A 13,532-nucleotide genomic window follows, 5' to 3' on the forward strand; every position below is an offset into this window, starting at 1 on the left:
ATCTAAAAGCTTTATGCCTTATTTATTAACTTTCTTTTTCATCTGTTTTTGTTGTCTTTAATGGTGATTGCTCTGGGATTTAATTAAATATTTTTTTATTTTGATTTCTACTAGAATGCAAAATGATTGAAAAGTGTACTTTGAGCACCATTTGCAGCATACCCAAAACTTATGATCACTTTGTGAAAATTATAATATAAAACCATATGCCTTGGAGAATCAGCATGCCTATTTTTAAGTCATAGTATTGATGTAATGAATGCACTGAATGCTAAGATTATTACTGCTCCACGCAATTAATAAAAAGTTGATATTGTCCATGGTGGAGACAAGCGTCTTCTGTAATGATCATACTCTGTTCAGGGATTAAGTTGAAAAAAATTTTAGTTCAGCAATTAAGTTTAATAAGGCACAAATGCAAAGCATTGTACCATGCGTCCAGGCCACTCTGTGTAGGGAGTTTTGATATTCCTGTGTGCAAGTGAAAAAAGGAAGGTCACCTGTGTGCAACATGGAACATCTAGGCTGGCGACAGTGAGTCCAGTGCAATGAGATTGGGGAGATCAGTCATGTAATGTGATGAGGAATATTAAATATGGGGAGGTTACAAGGGCAGGAAGAGCAAAATGCATGAGGTTCTTAGTTGGATTTTGTACTGGAGCAGTAGTGGGGAAGACAGGCTGAGCAGGAGTCCGTTTTTAATGAAGTTGTTCGATGTATTGTGCCTGAACTTGGATCATATGATGTACGATGGTCATAAAAATGATGCTTACATCCTCTTACCATGCCTCGGGGGTAAACCGTAGGAGAGGCAGGTAAACATGGACACATTAATGATCTGGCAGGGGCTGTATCCTGCAAGAAAAATTCCATGGACTGAAATGCTATGCCTATGGAATCAGGACCTAAAAGGCAGGTCCTCTTTAAACATATAAACTTAACTGCAGTTAATCCACATGGCATGGGTGATACCACCATTAGTTAAAATTGCCTGCCATTGCCCTGATCTGCCTGAGGCAGAATTTTTTTAGAGAATGTTTTTTAAAAATTTGTATAACTGTTCTTCTGAGAAATCCTAGCACCTCTATGCTAGTGGTACAAGGTCTTAAAATTTGATGGTATCAGCAATGTACCTTTTACTGTTCTTATGAAAATGTGCTTAAATTCTGCCAAGTTCTGAGTATCTGAAAATCTGTTTGCATATGCTCAGTAGGGATCTGAGAGCCTGTCCACCAAATTCTTTGGTGCTCCTCCTAAAGAACCTGGAATTGAATCCCCGTTATTTCTGTGTCTTGACATTCCTTTGCTATGTAGCAGACTGAATTCTACTGGAAGAATGTGTGTCTAGCCCATCTACTGGCAGGGCCACATAGATAACAGCTTTTAAAGGTACCTATTAACCCACTTGCTCAAGTGACAGAGTTCTGTGACGCTAAAAGTCCCAACCCTGCTGATAATCTGGGATGGTGGTGGTAGTCGGAAACATGCCGACCAGTTCTGTATGATGGAATTGTTTTTCAGTGTAAGGTTTAAAAAAAAGCTAAAAGAAAAGTACAAACAAAAACTGTTAAATAAGGAAATGTGGGAAAAATTGTATATGATCCTGTAATTTAAGACTTTATCATAATGTATATACCTAAGGGTCAAATTAAGGTTGGATAGGTAAGGAGCAACCTTAACTCTGTCACTTTCTTGCTTTTGAGTGGTTGACTTTGGAACCCTAATGTTCCTCTTAACAGTTTTTTTGTCCTTGTTCATAACTTTATTACTAGGATAGTGGAACATTGTTACTGTGCCCAGGTTCTCAGTCCTAGTTTAATTATCATGGTAATTCTGAAATTGTGTCTCTGGCACTAGCGTTGCACTTGAGGCATGTTGATAATGTTTACTGGTGGTGGTGCTGAGGCATGTTTTCCCCCATGGGACATACGCTAGGTGTTTCCATCCCTGGACTGTTCAAGGATCTCTGTGAATTGAGGTGCAGTTTGCAAATGAACAGCTGCATCATTCCACTCAGGTCCCCCACCCACCTCAAACAGGTGCTAATTTGGAGCATTCTCTGGTGTGTTGAGATTAAGTATCCACTTCTGAGGATGAGTCTTTAGACTTTGTGTTCTAAAATACGTGATGAGTTGCTGCTTTACTCTTCTGCTGACACAGGCTCTGAGCCTGGAAACGCTCTAGCACGTGTAATTCATGCAAGTAGCCCCTTTCACTTCTATGGCCCTTTCACTTCTATGGAATGCTCTCCATGTTGTTTAAATGTCTTTTGCTGAGTGCCAACATTGGCAAACACACCTAGCGCCTCTTGTTGGGTGCAATTGCCTGATCGACACTGCTGGCCCCACACAGACAGAGGTGCTTTGGATATTTTGGGCCTGTGAGGGGGAAGAGGATATGGTTGCTATAGGTACATGGACATCTGCAATCAGATTGCAGAGGGATACAACTGGGATCAGCAATCAGGCTGTGTGAAAGCTCAGGAACTTCAAGGACCACCACAAGGCCAGTGAGTACCTCAATAGCTCTGGTACTGTGCCTCAGGCCTACTGCTTCTCCACGTTACTGCATGCCATACTTGACAGAAAAGTTAGTGAGAATGGTGCAGGTGCTAAATGAGGGGAAGCAGTATGGACTGAGTATGAATATCAATAAAACAAAGACAATTGTATTTGGAGATATGGAAATAGGAAGGAAGATCAGTGTAGATAGGATCAAACTAGATAATGTAGAGAAGTTCACATATTTGGGGAGCAACATGATGTATGATCTAGATTGTAGGAAAGAAATAGTGACTAGAATAGCGAAAGCAAGAGTGAGTTGGAAGGCTATGGATAAGATCTGGAAAAGTAAAGCGATTATCTTAGGAATGAAGCTGAGCGTCTTGAAAATGTGTGTATTTAGCAGTATGTTGTACGGATGTGAGACATGGGTGATAGACAGTTTTGAAGAGAAGGATATTGGCGTTCGAGAGGAGTTGTTATTGAAAGATCCTGAGAATAAGATGGATGTGGAAGGTTATCAATGAGGAATTATATAGGAAGGTACAGCCAAAAGAGAACCTACTGCAGAAGGTTATACAACAAAAGTTACAGCTATTTGGGCATATCTGCAGAATGAACAACAAGCAAAAAGTCAAGACTCTGGTATTTGGCATAATGGATGTTCCTAATAGGAAAGGCCAGATCCCACAGAGAATGGGTAGATGATATAGTAGATTGGTGTGGAGCTAGTCTACAGAAACTAAGCCACTCTGAACTGGACAGGGAAAGATGGAAGGAAATAGTGAGAGAGGCATCAGACACCAGTGGGCATTGGGCCCATGGTGGTTGATGATGATACGTGACAGAGATTCCACCAGCACCTTGTGGATACCTCAGAGGAACCCAAGACGGAAACCCCCAATGTACAGTGGGGAGGAAGTAGTGGGGCAGAGACCCAGCAGGGGATTCCAGCCATGCCGCAAGCTAGGACCTGTTAGAGTCTCTGCCACAGTCTAGCCGGGTGAGTATTGATGAGCCTGATGGAGGGGAAGGGAACTTGGGTAAGTCTGTTCATTTCTCTTTACGTTTAAGTTTAAAGATGGGACCTGATGCCAACTTAACAAGACACAGATGTTGACTTCCCATTTGCTCATACAAAAGGAAGCAGCAGTACAACAAACATAGGTAGAGTTGTTATCTCCTTGCCCGGTAAGATTAAGCTCGGGCAGGGGTGGGCAAACGGGCCTTTGCAGCCTGGATCCGGCCTGCCAAGTGGGTGGATCTGGCCCATGGAGGCCCTGCTGCTCCCTCACCCCCAAGCCAATTAGGGCCTGAAAGCTGGGGAGCTGCATGAAGCTTCCTTTGCCCTGCCACGGCCCTGCGAGTAGCCCGCGGCACTTCTAAGTGCCACATGCTCCTTGCAGGATGGGAGGCTTCCCACGCTCCCCCACCCCCAGACCCTGGTTGGCCTGATCATGGTCTTCCAATCATGGTCTGGGGGTGGAGTAGCCTTGCCCCTTCTGGGGCGGCCCAGGACTACTTCAAAAAATTTTAAGTGGCCCCCAGGCAAAATGTATTGCCCACCCCTGGGCTAGGTACATGAGGAACACCTTGGTTTTGTGCATAGGGAAGTCCTTTTTATCCTTCGAGAGATATTGATGAAACTTTCATGCAGGTACTCTGCAGTCCTTCCTCAGTGATTGCTAGGGATGGCAGCTTTATTTCTTCCCTATGCCTCATGACTTTGATTGGCAATATGGGTCTGTGTGGCTTCAGGAAACCAGTAGCAGCTGTATTGTCTGTGCCTCTGATATCCTCCAGAGTGAGACATCAACTTAAATCATCATTGCCTGTGGAAAATAGTGTTGGAGCTCAGTGCCCTATGCTGCTACTCAGGGAACAGGGACCAAAATTATATAACTTCCTGTGACACAACATTTCCTACCCCTCTCTCCTGCCTCCACCCCACATCAAGCCATACTCACTATGGCGGGGACTGGAGAGAAGTGCTATGCAGAGGTATGCCAAAGCTGAAGGGCATGTGTTCTTTTTTTTTTTTTAAACATTCATGGGAATAAGGGAAGGGAGTTTTGAACCTGTGGTTCAACCGATCAGAGCTGTTGCACTGTAAGTTCCCACCCCATGGTAACTTTATGTGAATAGGCTCTTTCCTCTTCTAGTAGTGTTCCTCTAACCTATTCCAGGGACTATCATACCAGAGCCGTGCTGATTGTTACCTTTTTGGTCTATGACATGCTGTTTGTGTGGCCGTTTTAAAATTGCATTAGTTCTCTTTGCTGTCATGTTGCATAACATACCCATTTAATGAGCTGTTCTACCTTCTGTATAGACCTTGGGCTCCTAGAAGGTTGGTTGTTTTCTAAATAGTGACATGTAGAGTTTCCAAAGTACCTGCCAAATAGTGGGGGAGCAGGGCAAAGCCAGTCCTTAGGCTTCTTTCTCTCATGCTCCCATACCATAATCCCTCAACACTCTGAGTTTCCAGGTTATTCCTGCCTATTGAGTGCACCTTTTTAACTAATTTTCTTCCTTCCCCTACCCCCAGCAAACCAGATTTCATTTCCCCCCACCCTCCAACTCTCTTTTTCCTTCTCATTTCCTTCAGTTCTGGATACAGCTTTCTCTCAAGATATACTTTGAGTGTTTATACTATGGTCCTTCATGTCCTGATAGGTGCAGTGGAGAATATTAAAACATAAACTACAGTAAAAAAGGAATTGGTACTGCTTGATTGGAGAGGGTTTGCTTGTTGGGGAACCCTGAAGCCAAATGCCAATAGGAAGGAGATTAGAAGTAACTTTTGGAAAATCATAGAACACTAGAACTGGAAGGGACCTCGAGAGATCATCGAGTCCAGTCCCCTGCCCTCACGGCAGGACCAAGCACCATCTAGACCAGTGTTTCTTAAACTGTGCTCCATGGAGCTCCAGGGGCTCTGTGAGGTTGACAATCTGGAAACATCAATAGGTACAACACATACAATCAGTGGACCTCTGGGGTTCCGCATAAATGTTTACACATGTGTAAAGGGCTCCAGAGCCCAAAAAGTTTGAGAACTGCTGATCTAGACCATCCCTGATACATGTCTGTCCAACCTGCTCTTAAATATCTCCAGTGATGGAGATTCCACAACCTCCTTAGACAATTCATTCCAGTGTTTAACCACCTTGTCAGTTAGGAAGTTTTTCCTGTTGTTCAGCCTAAACCTCCCTTGCTGCAGTTTAAGCCCATTGCTTCTTGTCCTATCATCAGAGGCTGAGGAGAACAATTTTTCTCCCTTCTCCTTGTGACACCCTTTTAGATGCTTGAAAAGTGCCATCATGTCCCCCCTTCAGTCTTTTCTTCTCTAAAATAAACAAGCCCAGTTCTTTCAGTCTTCCCTCAAGCCTACTAAAGTTAAGAATTTATTGGGTATCCACACCAATGCTTTTGGTTTCCTCCACATGTGAAGCTGTGGTTTTGACTGGCGCACATCCTGTTTTGTGTTGTAGGGGCAACTTTCGCACATGCCTACTTCCACTGCAACAGACCCTTTTTCTACCTCCTGCAGATCCTTCAGCTGAGGTGCTGGTTGTACTTTCCCCAAATCTTTTCTTTTATGGATTCCTCCTCTGTAGTTGTGTGATCCTTCATTTACCTTCTTCTGGCCTTGGTTGGGATGGCCATCCATCAGTCTGGGAGGTAGAAGTTCAGTAGGGATGTATTCTCTGGCTGTGGAACCTACTTCTGTTCCTTAATTGTGTCACACACTTGGGCTGAATTCCTCTGGGTGGTCTCCACTGATCCCTTTGTGGACTATTTGTTGGGGTTAAGAGTTTGCAACTGGGTGCCCTCATCCAGTATCATTGGTTTTTAATCTCCCCCAGCTTTCCTGTTCTAACATTTGTTTTTTTTCTAATCTATTTACTAGGGTCTTTGGCCCCTCTCTCAGTTGAAGGTACGAGTGTTTTGTCTTACATTGACTTAGGTTCACCCATCTAGAATTTAAAGTAGGCTGGCACCTCTGACCTGTATTGAATTCACCCAATTTAGAAGGTCTGTTTCATTTAGACAAGTATGCTGCTTATTTTTTCAGTTTGTGTTTTGACTTCTGACCTACCACCTGATGCTAGCTGAAGATGATTTTGTGTGCATATGTGGAAATGTGCAAAGGTCGTGCTTGAGGGTGAGTGACTTAAAAACAATACTGTCATGCAAAACATCTGGTTGAAAGCAGGAACTAGGAGTATGTGGGAACAAGAAGGCTTCTATGTAATGGTTAAAGTGTACTGTTAACTTACAAATATGTATCTTCAACATATTACTGTTATCTTGGTACTAATAACAGTTTAGATTATTAAATGTTACAATTATAAAAATCCAGTTCATTGGTCAGTTTATTACTCTTTCTGCTTGGAGAATGATGCTGATTTTACTTTCATTCTTGTGCATGAAGCCAGTTTCTCTTTCAGATTCTCAATGCAGAAGGGTTCATGATTTTAAAAATACTTTTTAATTGATTCCTCCCCCCCTTTCCTCCCAATTTTTACAAAATGTAAAGTGCAGCAGCCCTTTAAAATCATAAGTCTAGGATTGAAGAATAATCTGGATTCTGTTTCTGCCTCTGCCAATGACTTCCTGTGGAATCAGTCTTTGCCAAGTCACTTCAAGTCAAGATTCCAGTACTCTGGATGCTGGATTGCACCTTGCTAAAGTCAGTGGAAGCACTTGAAGAGTGAACCTACATTTATGGAGTTAAGGTATCAGAATCTGGCCCTTAATGCTCTGCTCTAGTTGTTTCATCTGCCAAATGGACACATACGAGGGTGTGTTGAACCTTAGTTTGCTGATTGTAAATTGCTTTGAGATCCTCAGCTGGAAGGAACTATAGGAGTGTCCAATATTACATTTAGAGCTGATGGGAATTTGTTAATTGTGTTGGATTATAATGTAGGGGTTTGGTTGCAATATATGTTGCTTTACATTTCTAACTTCATAGATAATATCTCCTTAGCGTCTGTTTGTCAGAGGCTAGAAATAGATGATAGGAGAGGGATCGTGTGAGGATTACTTACTCTGTTCACTTCCTCTGGGGCATGTGATATTGGCCACTATAGGCAGACAGGACACTGGGCTAGATGGACCTTTGGTCTGACCCAGTATGGCTGTTTTTATGTTGTTTGGCAGAAATTTGCAGTCTTTTTTTCCCCCATGTGTCTGAATAACTCTCCTTCCTTTACCGGTACTGAAAAGTGATTATTTTTTTAAATATAGAGACTAATGGAGATTTAAGAGCCTTGGCTACTAAACAGTCTTCCACTTATTAGAAACTAGAAGGTTTACCCGGTGTTACTTGACTCCTCAACTCAATTAATTTTGGGTTGGGTTTTTTTTTTTAATAAAATGAAAATGTGCATGCTTCATTTGAATCATTGTTCTGGGGTGGGGGATAAGGATGAGAGATTCAGTATGCAGGTTGCTCTGGGGGGGAGAGAGGACTATCCTACTCTCTGTCACTGCAGCAGCTTGGGGCCAAGGGCAAGGGTCCATGTCCCTCGGATGTGGCAAGTCCAGGTTTGTCTTCCCAGTGGGGTCCTCAGCCAGAGTGAGGAATGCAGCAAATTGTATGCTTCCCCCTCGCTCTCGGACGAAGGGGAGCAGCCAGCAATGTTTCCATATGAATCGGGGGTGGGCAGGAGGTAAAGCTTCAGCCACACATACCCCTCATACCTCTAAAGGGCATCTGGGGGATGGGGAGTGGGAGTCTTGGGGCAGTCCTGGATGGGGGAGGCGGGTGCCCCAAGTCAGCCCCTTTTACCTGCCTAGAGATTGTCTCTTTTCTGTTTGGTTTTATGAGAAACAATCCCATTCCAGGCACATCCCATTTTCCTGGCCCAACCAAACCCTTCCCTTGCTTTAAATTATGAAGAGGAAGCTGTACGCTGAATGGGGTGGTCCCAGCTCTTTCTGTTTAGGAGGAGTTCTTGAACAGACTGACAAACTCTCTCAAAAATATAGTAGACTAAGCTCTTAAACCCTTCAGATAACATAGGCTTTGTCTACACTTGCAGTTGATTAACAAAACTGTTGTTGTTCGTGGCTGCTTAACTCTTCTACTCCCAACGAAAGTTTTGCCATGGCAAGTGTGAATGCTGCTTTCTCATCAGGAGTGCTCTTCTGCGTAGGGATGTACCAAGCACCAAGCAGATGTAAAACAGTCCAGGGTGTAAGGCAATGAAAAACCAAACCACTTCAGTGCAGCAACTATTGCCATCACTGCCTGGCCTACATGTCTGCTATGGTTCTTTTGGTCTTACTTAGCTCGGTTTATTTGGCATGTGTTGGGAGCAATTTTTGGGAGATTCATATTAAAATTCTGCTGCAAAATGGAGGAGAGGGATGGGATGGTTTATCAGCCTCTGACGCAGTCTCTTGAAATAATACTGAAAGATCTTAAGTCTAGTCCTACAGAAGAGCACATCTTGCCTACTTGAAGTGGATCAGATTGCACCAAATGGGACAAGCAGTCCAAAAATGGTGACATCACAACCGGTTGGGCTTCTGAACTTGCCAGAGATCTAGTGGACTGAAGAGTTTAGTAAGCAGGGTGTTTTAACAGAAAACTATTGTCCTTTTCATGGAGGTTGAAGCTCACATCTGATAATCTTGATTCACAGAATGCATCCCCAAGGAGTTTTGGGATCGATTATAATAACAACTACTTCCTCAAGGATGGGAAACCATTCCGCTACATCTCGGGCAGCATTCATTACTCCCGTGTGCCTCGATACTATTGGAAAGACCGTCTGTTGAAGATGAAGATGGCAGGGCTTGATGCTATTCAAACGTAAGTAGCTTTTGACTTGTTAGGAGAAGTCTTAAACCAGAACAGTGGGGGAAGAGGAGGGCAAGCTGAACAAGGCAGCCTCTTTTACATTATTGTTAGCCAGACTCTAGAGAATCCAGGAGCATTGTGAACATGTAGCTGAGCTGACAGATGTTCCACTTAAAACTGTGTTTTGAGATATGGGGCATGTCTTTCATAAAAGGAAACAATCTGACTATAGGCTGGATTTTTATTTTTGTTTAATGCAAATGTGTCCATTTTAAATGAGCAGTGTTGATCTGGAAGGGAGTAAATGGCAGCTGTGCACATGTGTTTCTTACTCCATATTCTGGTCTGTCCCTCTTGGCTGGTATTGCCTTCATCCTAGATATGGCAAGGATCAAAGAAAATGTGCCCACAGAAGTGGGCTAAGACCTGTGAAAGTCCTAAGCCAAGGGATGAGGTGTTAGGTTAAGGCTGCTTGAGAATTGCTGGCTTGTCAAGGTTTTGCTTTCAGTTTCGGGGATCATTTGTAGTGAGAACTTGAGGATCCTGATCTCCCTGCAAACCGAAACACTTCCATAGAAAATTGCATTCGTTTGAGCGCTACTCTACAGCACTCTCTATTATTTGAATTCTATCTACTCTGCTCCTCTTCTTGTATTACAACTTAGCAGTTGAGATAAATTGTGATCCTCTAGCATACAGCCTGCAGGCACACACTACTCAGTGGGGAGTGACTGCATGTCTGGAACTTTTTTCCTCCCATCTGAGCTGACAGTTTGACACTACACAGCTTGTCTGTTTACCAAAGCTTTCAGCGGGCTTAGAACAGTGAGACCTAGTGGTGTGAACACAGAACTGCAATTCAGGTTCTCCTGATTTTTCTGGTATTTGGCTCTGACATAGTATTGGCATATAAACTTGTATTGGTTTTCCCCGTTGTAAATTTGGATAACAGTTGCCCACTTTACAGGGAGTTTAGAGGTGTCATAGTTTGAGTAGGAGACTGAAAGTAATAATCACATGCTTAGAGATAAAGTGGGGTATTTTAACTATAATAAGTTATGTTCTCAGTATGATGCCATTTCCCGCAGTTAAAAAAACCTTGTCTCATAATATACAAATATGAAACATTTTAGAAAATTTGAAGTAGGGCAGACTCCAGAGTGAATCTGTGGTACAGCAGTAGAAAGGAAGTTCAGATGTCACACTAAGAGCGAGCCAGGGATCTAGATTCTAGACTTCAACACTTAAAGGGGAGGTGAGTTTACTCTGTTGTATATTACTAAGATGTTAGAAACATTTATGTGGAATGCCACAAGCTAAGAGTTTTATTTTTCAATACTTGCTCTTCACCATCAATATTTGGACCGGAATTTTCAAACTTAGATTAAAGTGAGAGAGACAAGGTGGAACAGGTAATACTCTTTCTTGGACACATTTATGTATATAATAATAAAGAGGGTTTTCCAAAGATGATGAAACATTTAATATTTGAATTTGTGGGTGCTAAGCAACTCCCAAAAGCCACCAATTAATAGGTGGTGAGTATGTACTTAGTTGCTTACATGACAGGCATAGATGTTTGAATTTTTGGCAGTAGGGCCTAATAATTGTAATACATCTGGGCACTACAGTTATGCTTCTGTACAATGTTGACCAAGCAAAAGGCTTGGTCAACGGCAAAATTGCAAAATATAATATGGCCCTACTTCTGCCGCAACCAAATTCATGAAACCGATATCTCCACAGTTGAAATTGAATTCGAAGGTGATATCAGAAAGCACATCATCGAGCCAATCACGTCAATTTCAAGCGAATTTTGGATATTGCTTGGTGGTGCGGTGAATGCTTCCAATCATCCACGCTTATGCAGCCATTGTCCACAAACTACAAGGGACCACGGTGGATAGAGCAATTGTGAACCTTGGCTCTCAGTACTTTGTGCCAGCTCAACCATTTGTGACACTCAGTCAAGTACGTTCTGTAGAAGGCGTAGAGATCAAAATCAATCCAAACAAACTAATGGGCAACACTGTTTGTCCTTTTAACTAACCTTCCCTCCTTTTAACCAACCAAACTATTGATCGATCACCTCAATTACTTGACCCTTGCCTTAAACACAACAGCTGTTTTTAATTACAAATGTAAATACCTAGTGCAAAAAATTTTTGTGTAAAAGTCTACCTCAAAATATATAAGGATATCAAAATGAACCTTGGAGTTTTTATTACTTGAAACACACTAGATTTAAGACCAAAAAGAGAAAAGTAAAAAATATATACAGGCAGTCCCCGGGTTACGTACAAGATAGGGACTGTAGGTTTGTTCTTAAGTTGAATCTGTATGTAAGTCGGAACTGGTGTCCAGATTCAGCCGCTGCTGAAACTGACCGCCAGTTCTGACTTACATACAGATTCAACTTAAGAACTCCAAGCGTCCCCAGTCAGCTGCTGCTGAAACTGATCAGCGGCTGATTCCAGGAAGCCCGGGGCAGAGCAACTCTGCCTCGGGCTTCCTGTAGTCAGCGCTGGTCAGTTTCAGCAGCGGCTGACTTGGGGACGCCTGGGGCAGAGCAGCTGGGGTGCTGCCGGGTTGGGCCAGTAGTGCCCCAGAGCGGCACTGCGGGACCAACCGGCAGCGCCCCAGTTGCTCTGCCCCAGGGTCTACAACAAAAGCCTGGTCTGCTGGGGGGGGGGGGGGGAGAGCACACTAGCTGCGCCCCCCCGCCCCCAGGCAGACCAGGGACACGGGGAGCAAAGCGGCAGCGGGGTGCCACACCTCTGAGGCTTTGCTTTGGCAAAGCCTCAGAGGCGCGGGACCCCGCTGTGGCTGCGGCTTTGCTCCTGGTGTCCCTGGTCTGCTGGGGACGGTCCCCAGCAGACCAGGGGCACCGGGAGCAGCTTTTCTCGCCCCTGAGGTCGAGGTGGCGGGACCGCTGCCTGCGAGCTCCGGGGCGAGAGAGCCCCGTTCGTAAGTGCGGATCCGACATAAGTCGGATCCACGTAAGTCGGGGACTGCCTGTATGTATATACAAAAAAATTTTTTAAAACATTTTTTCTAAAAACGCACCAAAAGACTTAAAATAATTTAAAAAAAAGTCCAACAAAGTCAAAAATAAAGTTTTAAGCTAGCAATTCAGGAGGAAGATTGGATGGCTAACAGTTAGCAACTAATTTGACTTGTACGTAGCCCTCCAATCTTCCTCCTAAATTGCTAGCTTAAACCTTTATTTTTGACTTTTTGGTGCACTTTTAAAATTATTTTTAATCTTTTGATGCGCTTTTAGAAATATTGTCTTTCAAAAAAGTTTTTTGATATTTTTTTTTTAATTTTAGCTTTCAACTTCCATTCATTCCTATACAAGATTGCATGTTTGCTCCTACTTTACGTGTGCAAACTTTCATAGGATTTTCTGGATACAATTTATAACACTTAGGTGAGGATGGGAGTGGGAGGAGGCTGAGAAGGAAAAGAGGTGGGCAGAGCCATGAGCCGTGAGGCACCATGGCCCACAAAAAATTAATCTTGCACTGCGATTGCTGAGTTCCCCTTCTCCCCCCTTTTTGGGTGGGTGCTTGAGCTCTGGAGCACCCTTGGAATCAGCATGTATGGGGTCACATCATTTTCTTCCAGGCTCGCATTTGAGGTGGATGGTCCAGATGGTGGCCCAGGGCAACCTGCCAAAGAAGGCACCATGTGTAGGTTTTGCCTGAATCTTACCTGATTGGCTGAGAGCCAGCGGGGCTGCGGGAGAGAGGCAACAGTATTTGGAGTAGATAGAGGGAAGCACATTGTAGGGGGGCAGTTGGACAACCAGTCAGGTGACCACTCCGGATATGGTTGCCAGGCCGCCAGTTTTTGATCAGAAAGCCCAGTAGACAAGGGATCCTGGTAGCTCCTCTCAGCCCTGCTGAACGGGCCATTAAAAGTCCTGTTGATGGTGCTGTGGGCAAAGGCATGCTCCCTCTCCTGCTCTGGCTCCATGTGGCGCTCAGAAGTGGCTGGCATATCCATCCCGCTCCTAGGCTGAGGCATGTGAGGCATGGCAATGGGAGGGAGGGGAGGCTCTTAAGCTCACCCAAGTGCTGACTCGGCAGCTCCCATTGGCTAGGAATCACAGCCAATGGGAGCTGCAGGGACTGCACCAGCAGACAGGGGTAACACACAGAGCTGAATAGTCACACCTAAGCCTAGGCGCCAGAGGGAAATGCCAGCTA

General features: G+C 43.9%; 1 protein-coding gene across 3 annotated transcripts in view; it reads left to right on the forward strand.

The window, feature by feature from the left end:
* The window catches only part of GLB1 (galactosidase beta 1), a 63,761-nt gene that overhangs the window by 10,126 nt on the left and 40,103 nt on the right, over positions 1–13,532 (forward strand). Inside the window, exons 1-2 of one of the 3 annotated variants that reach the window (XM_014572899.3) lie at positions 5,121–6,669; positions 9,161–9,330. In XM_014572899.3, the coding sequence (XP_014428385.2) occupies positions 6,610–6,669; positions 9,161–9,330 (230 nt within the window). In that variant the 5' untranslated portion in view covers positions 5,121–6,609. Of the gene's footprint in view, positions 1–5,120; positions 6,670–7,149; positions 7,244–9,160; positions 9,331–13,532 lie in introns of those variants that run through there. The other 2 variants (XM_075921844.1, XM_075921843.1) reach the window with 2 other exon arrangements.

This window comes from Pelodiscus sinensis, chromosome 2 (genome assembly GCF_049634645.1).
Source record: "Pelodiscus sinensis isolate JC-2024 chromosome 2, ASM4963464v1, whole genome shotgun sequence".
NCBI lineage: Eukaryota > Metazoa > Chordata > Testudines > Trionychidae > Pelodiscus > Pelodiscus sinensis.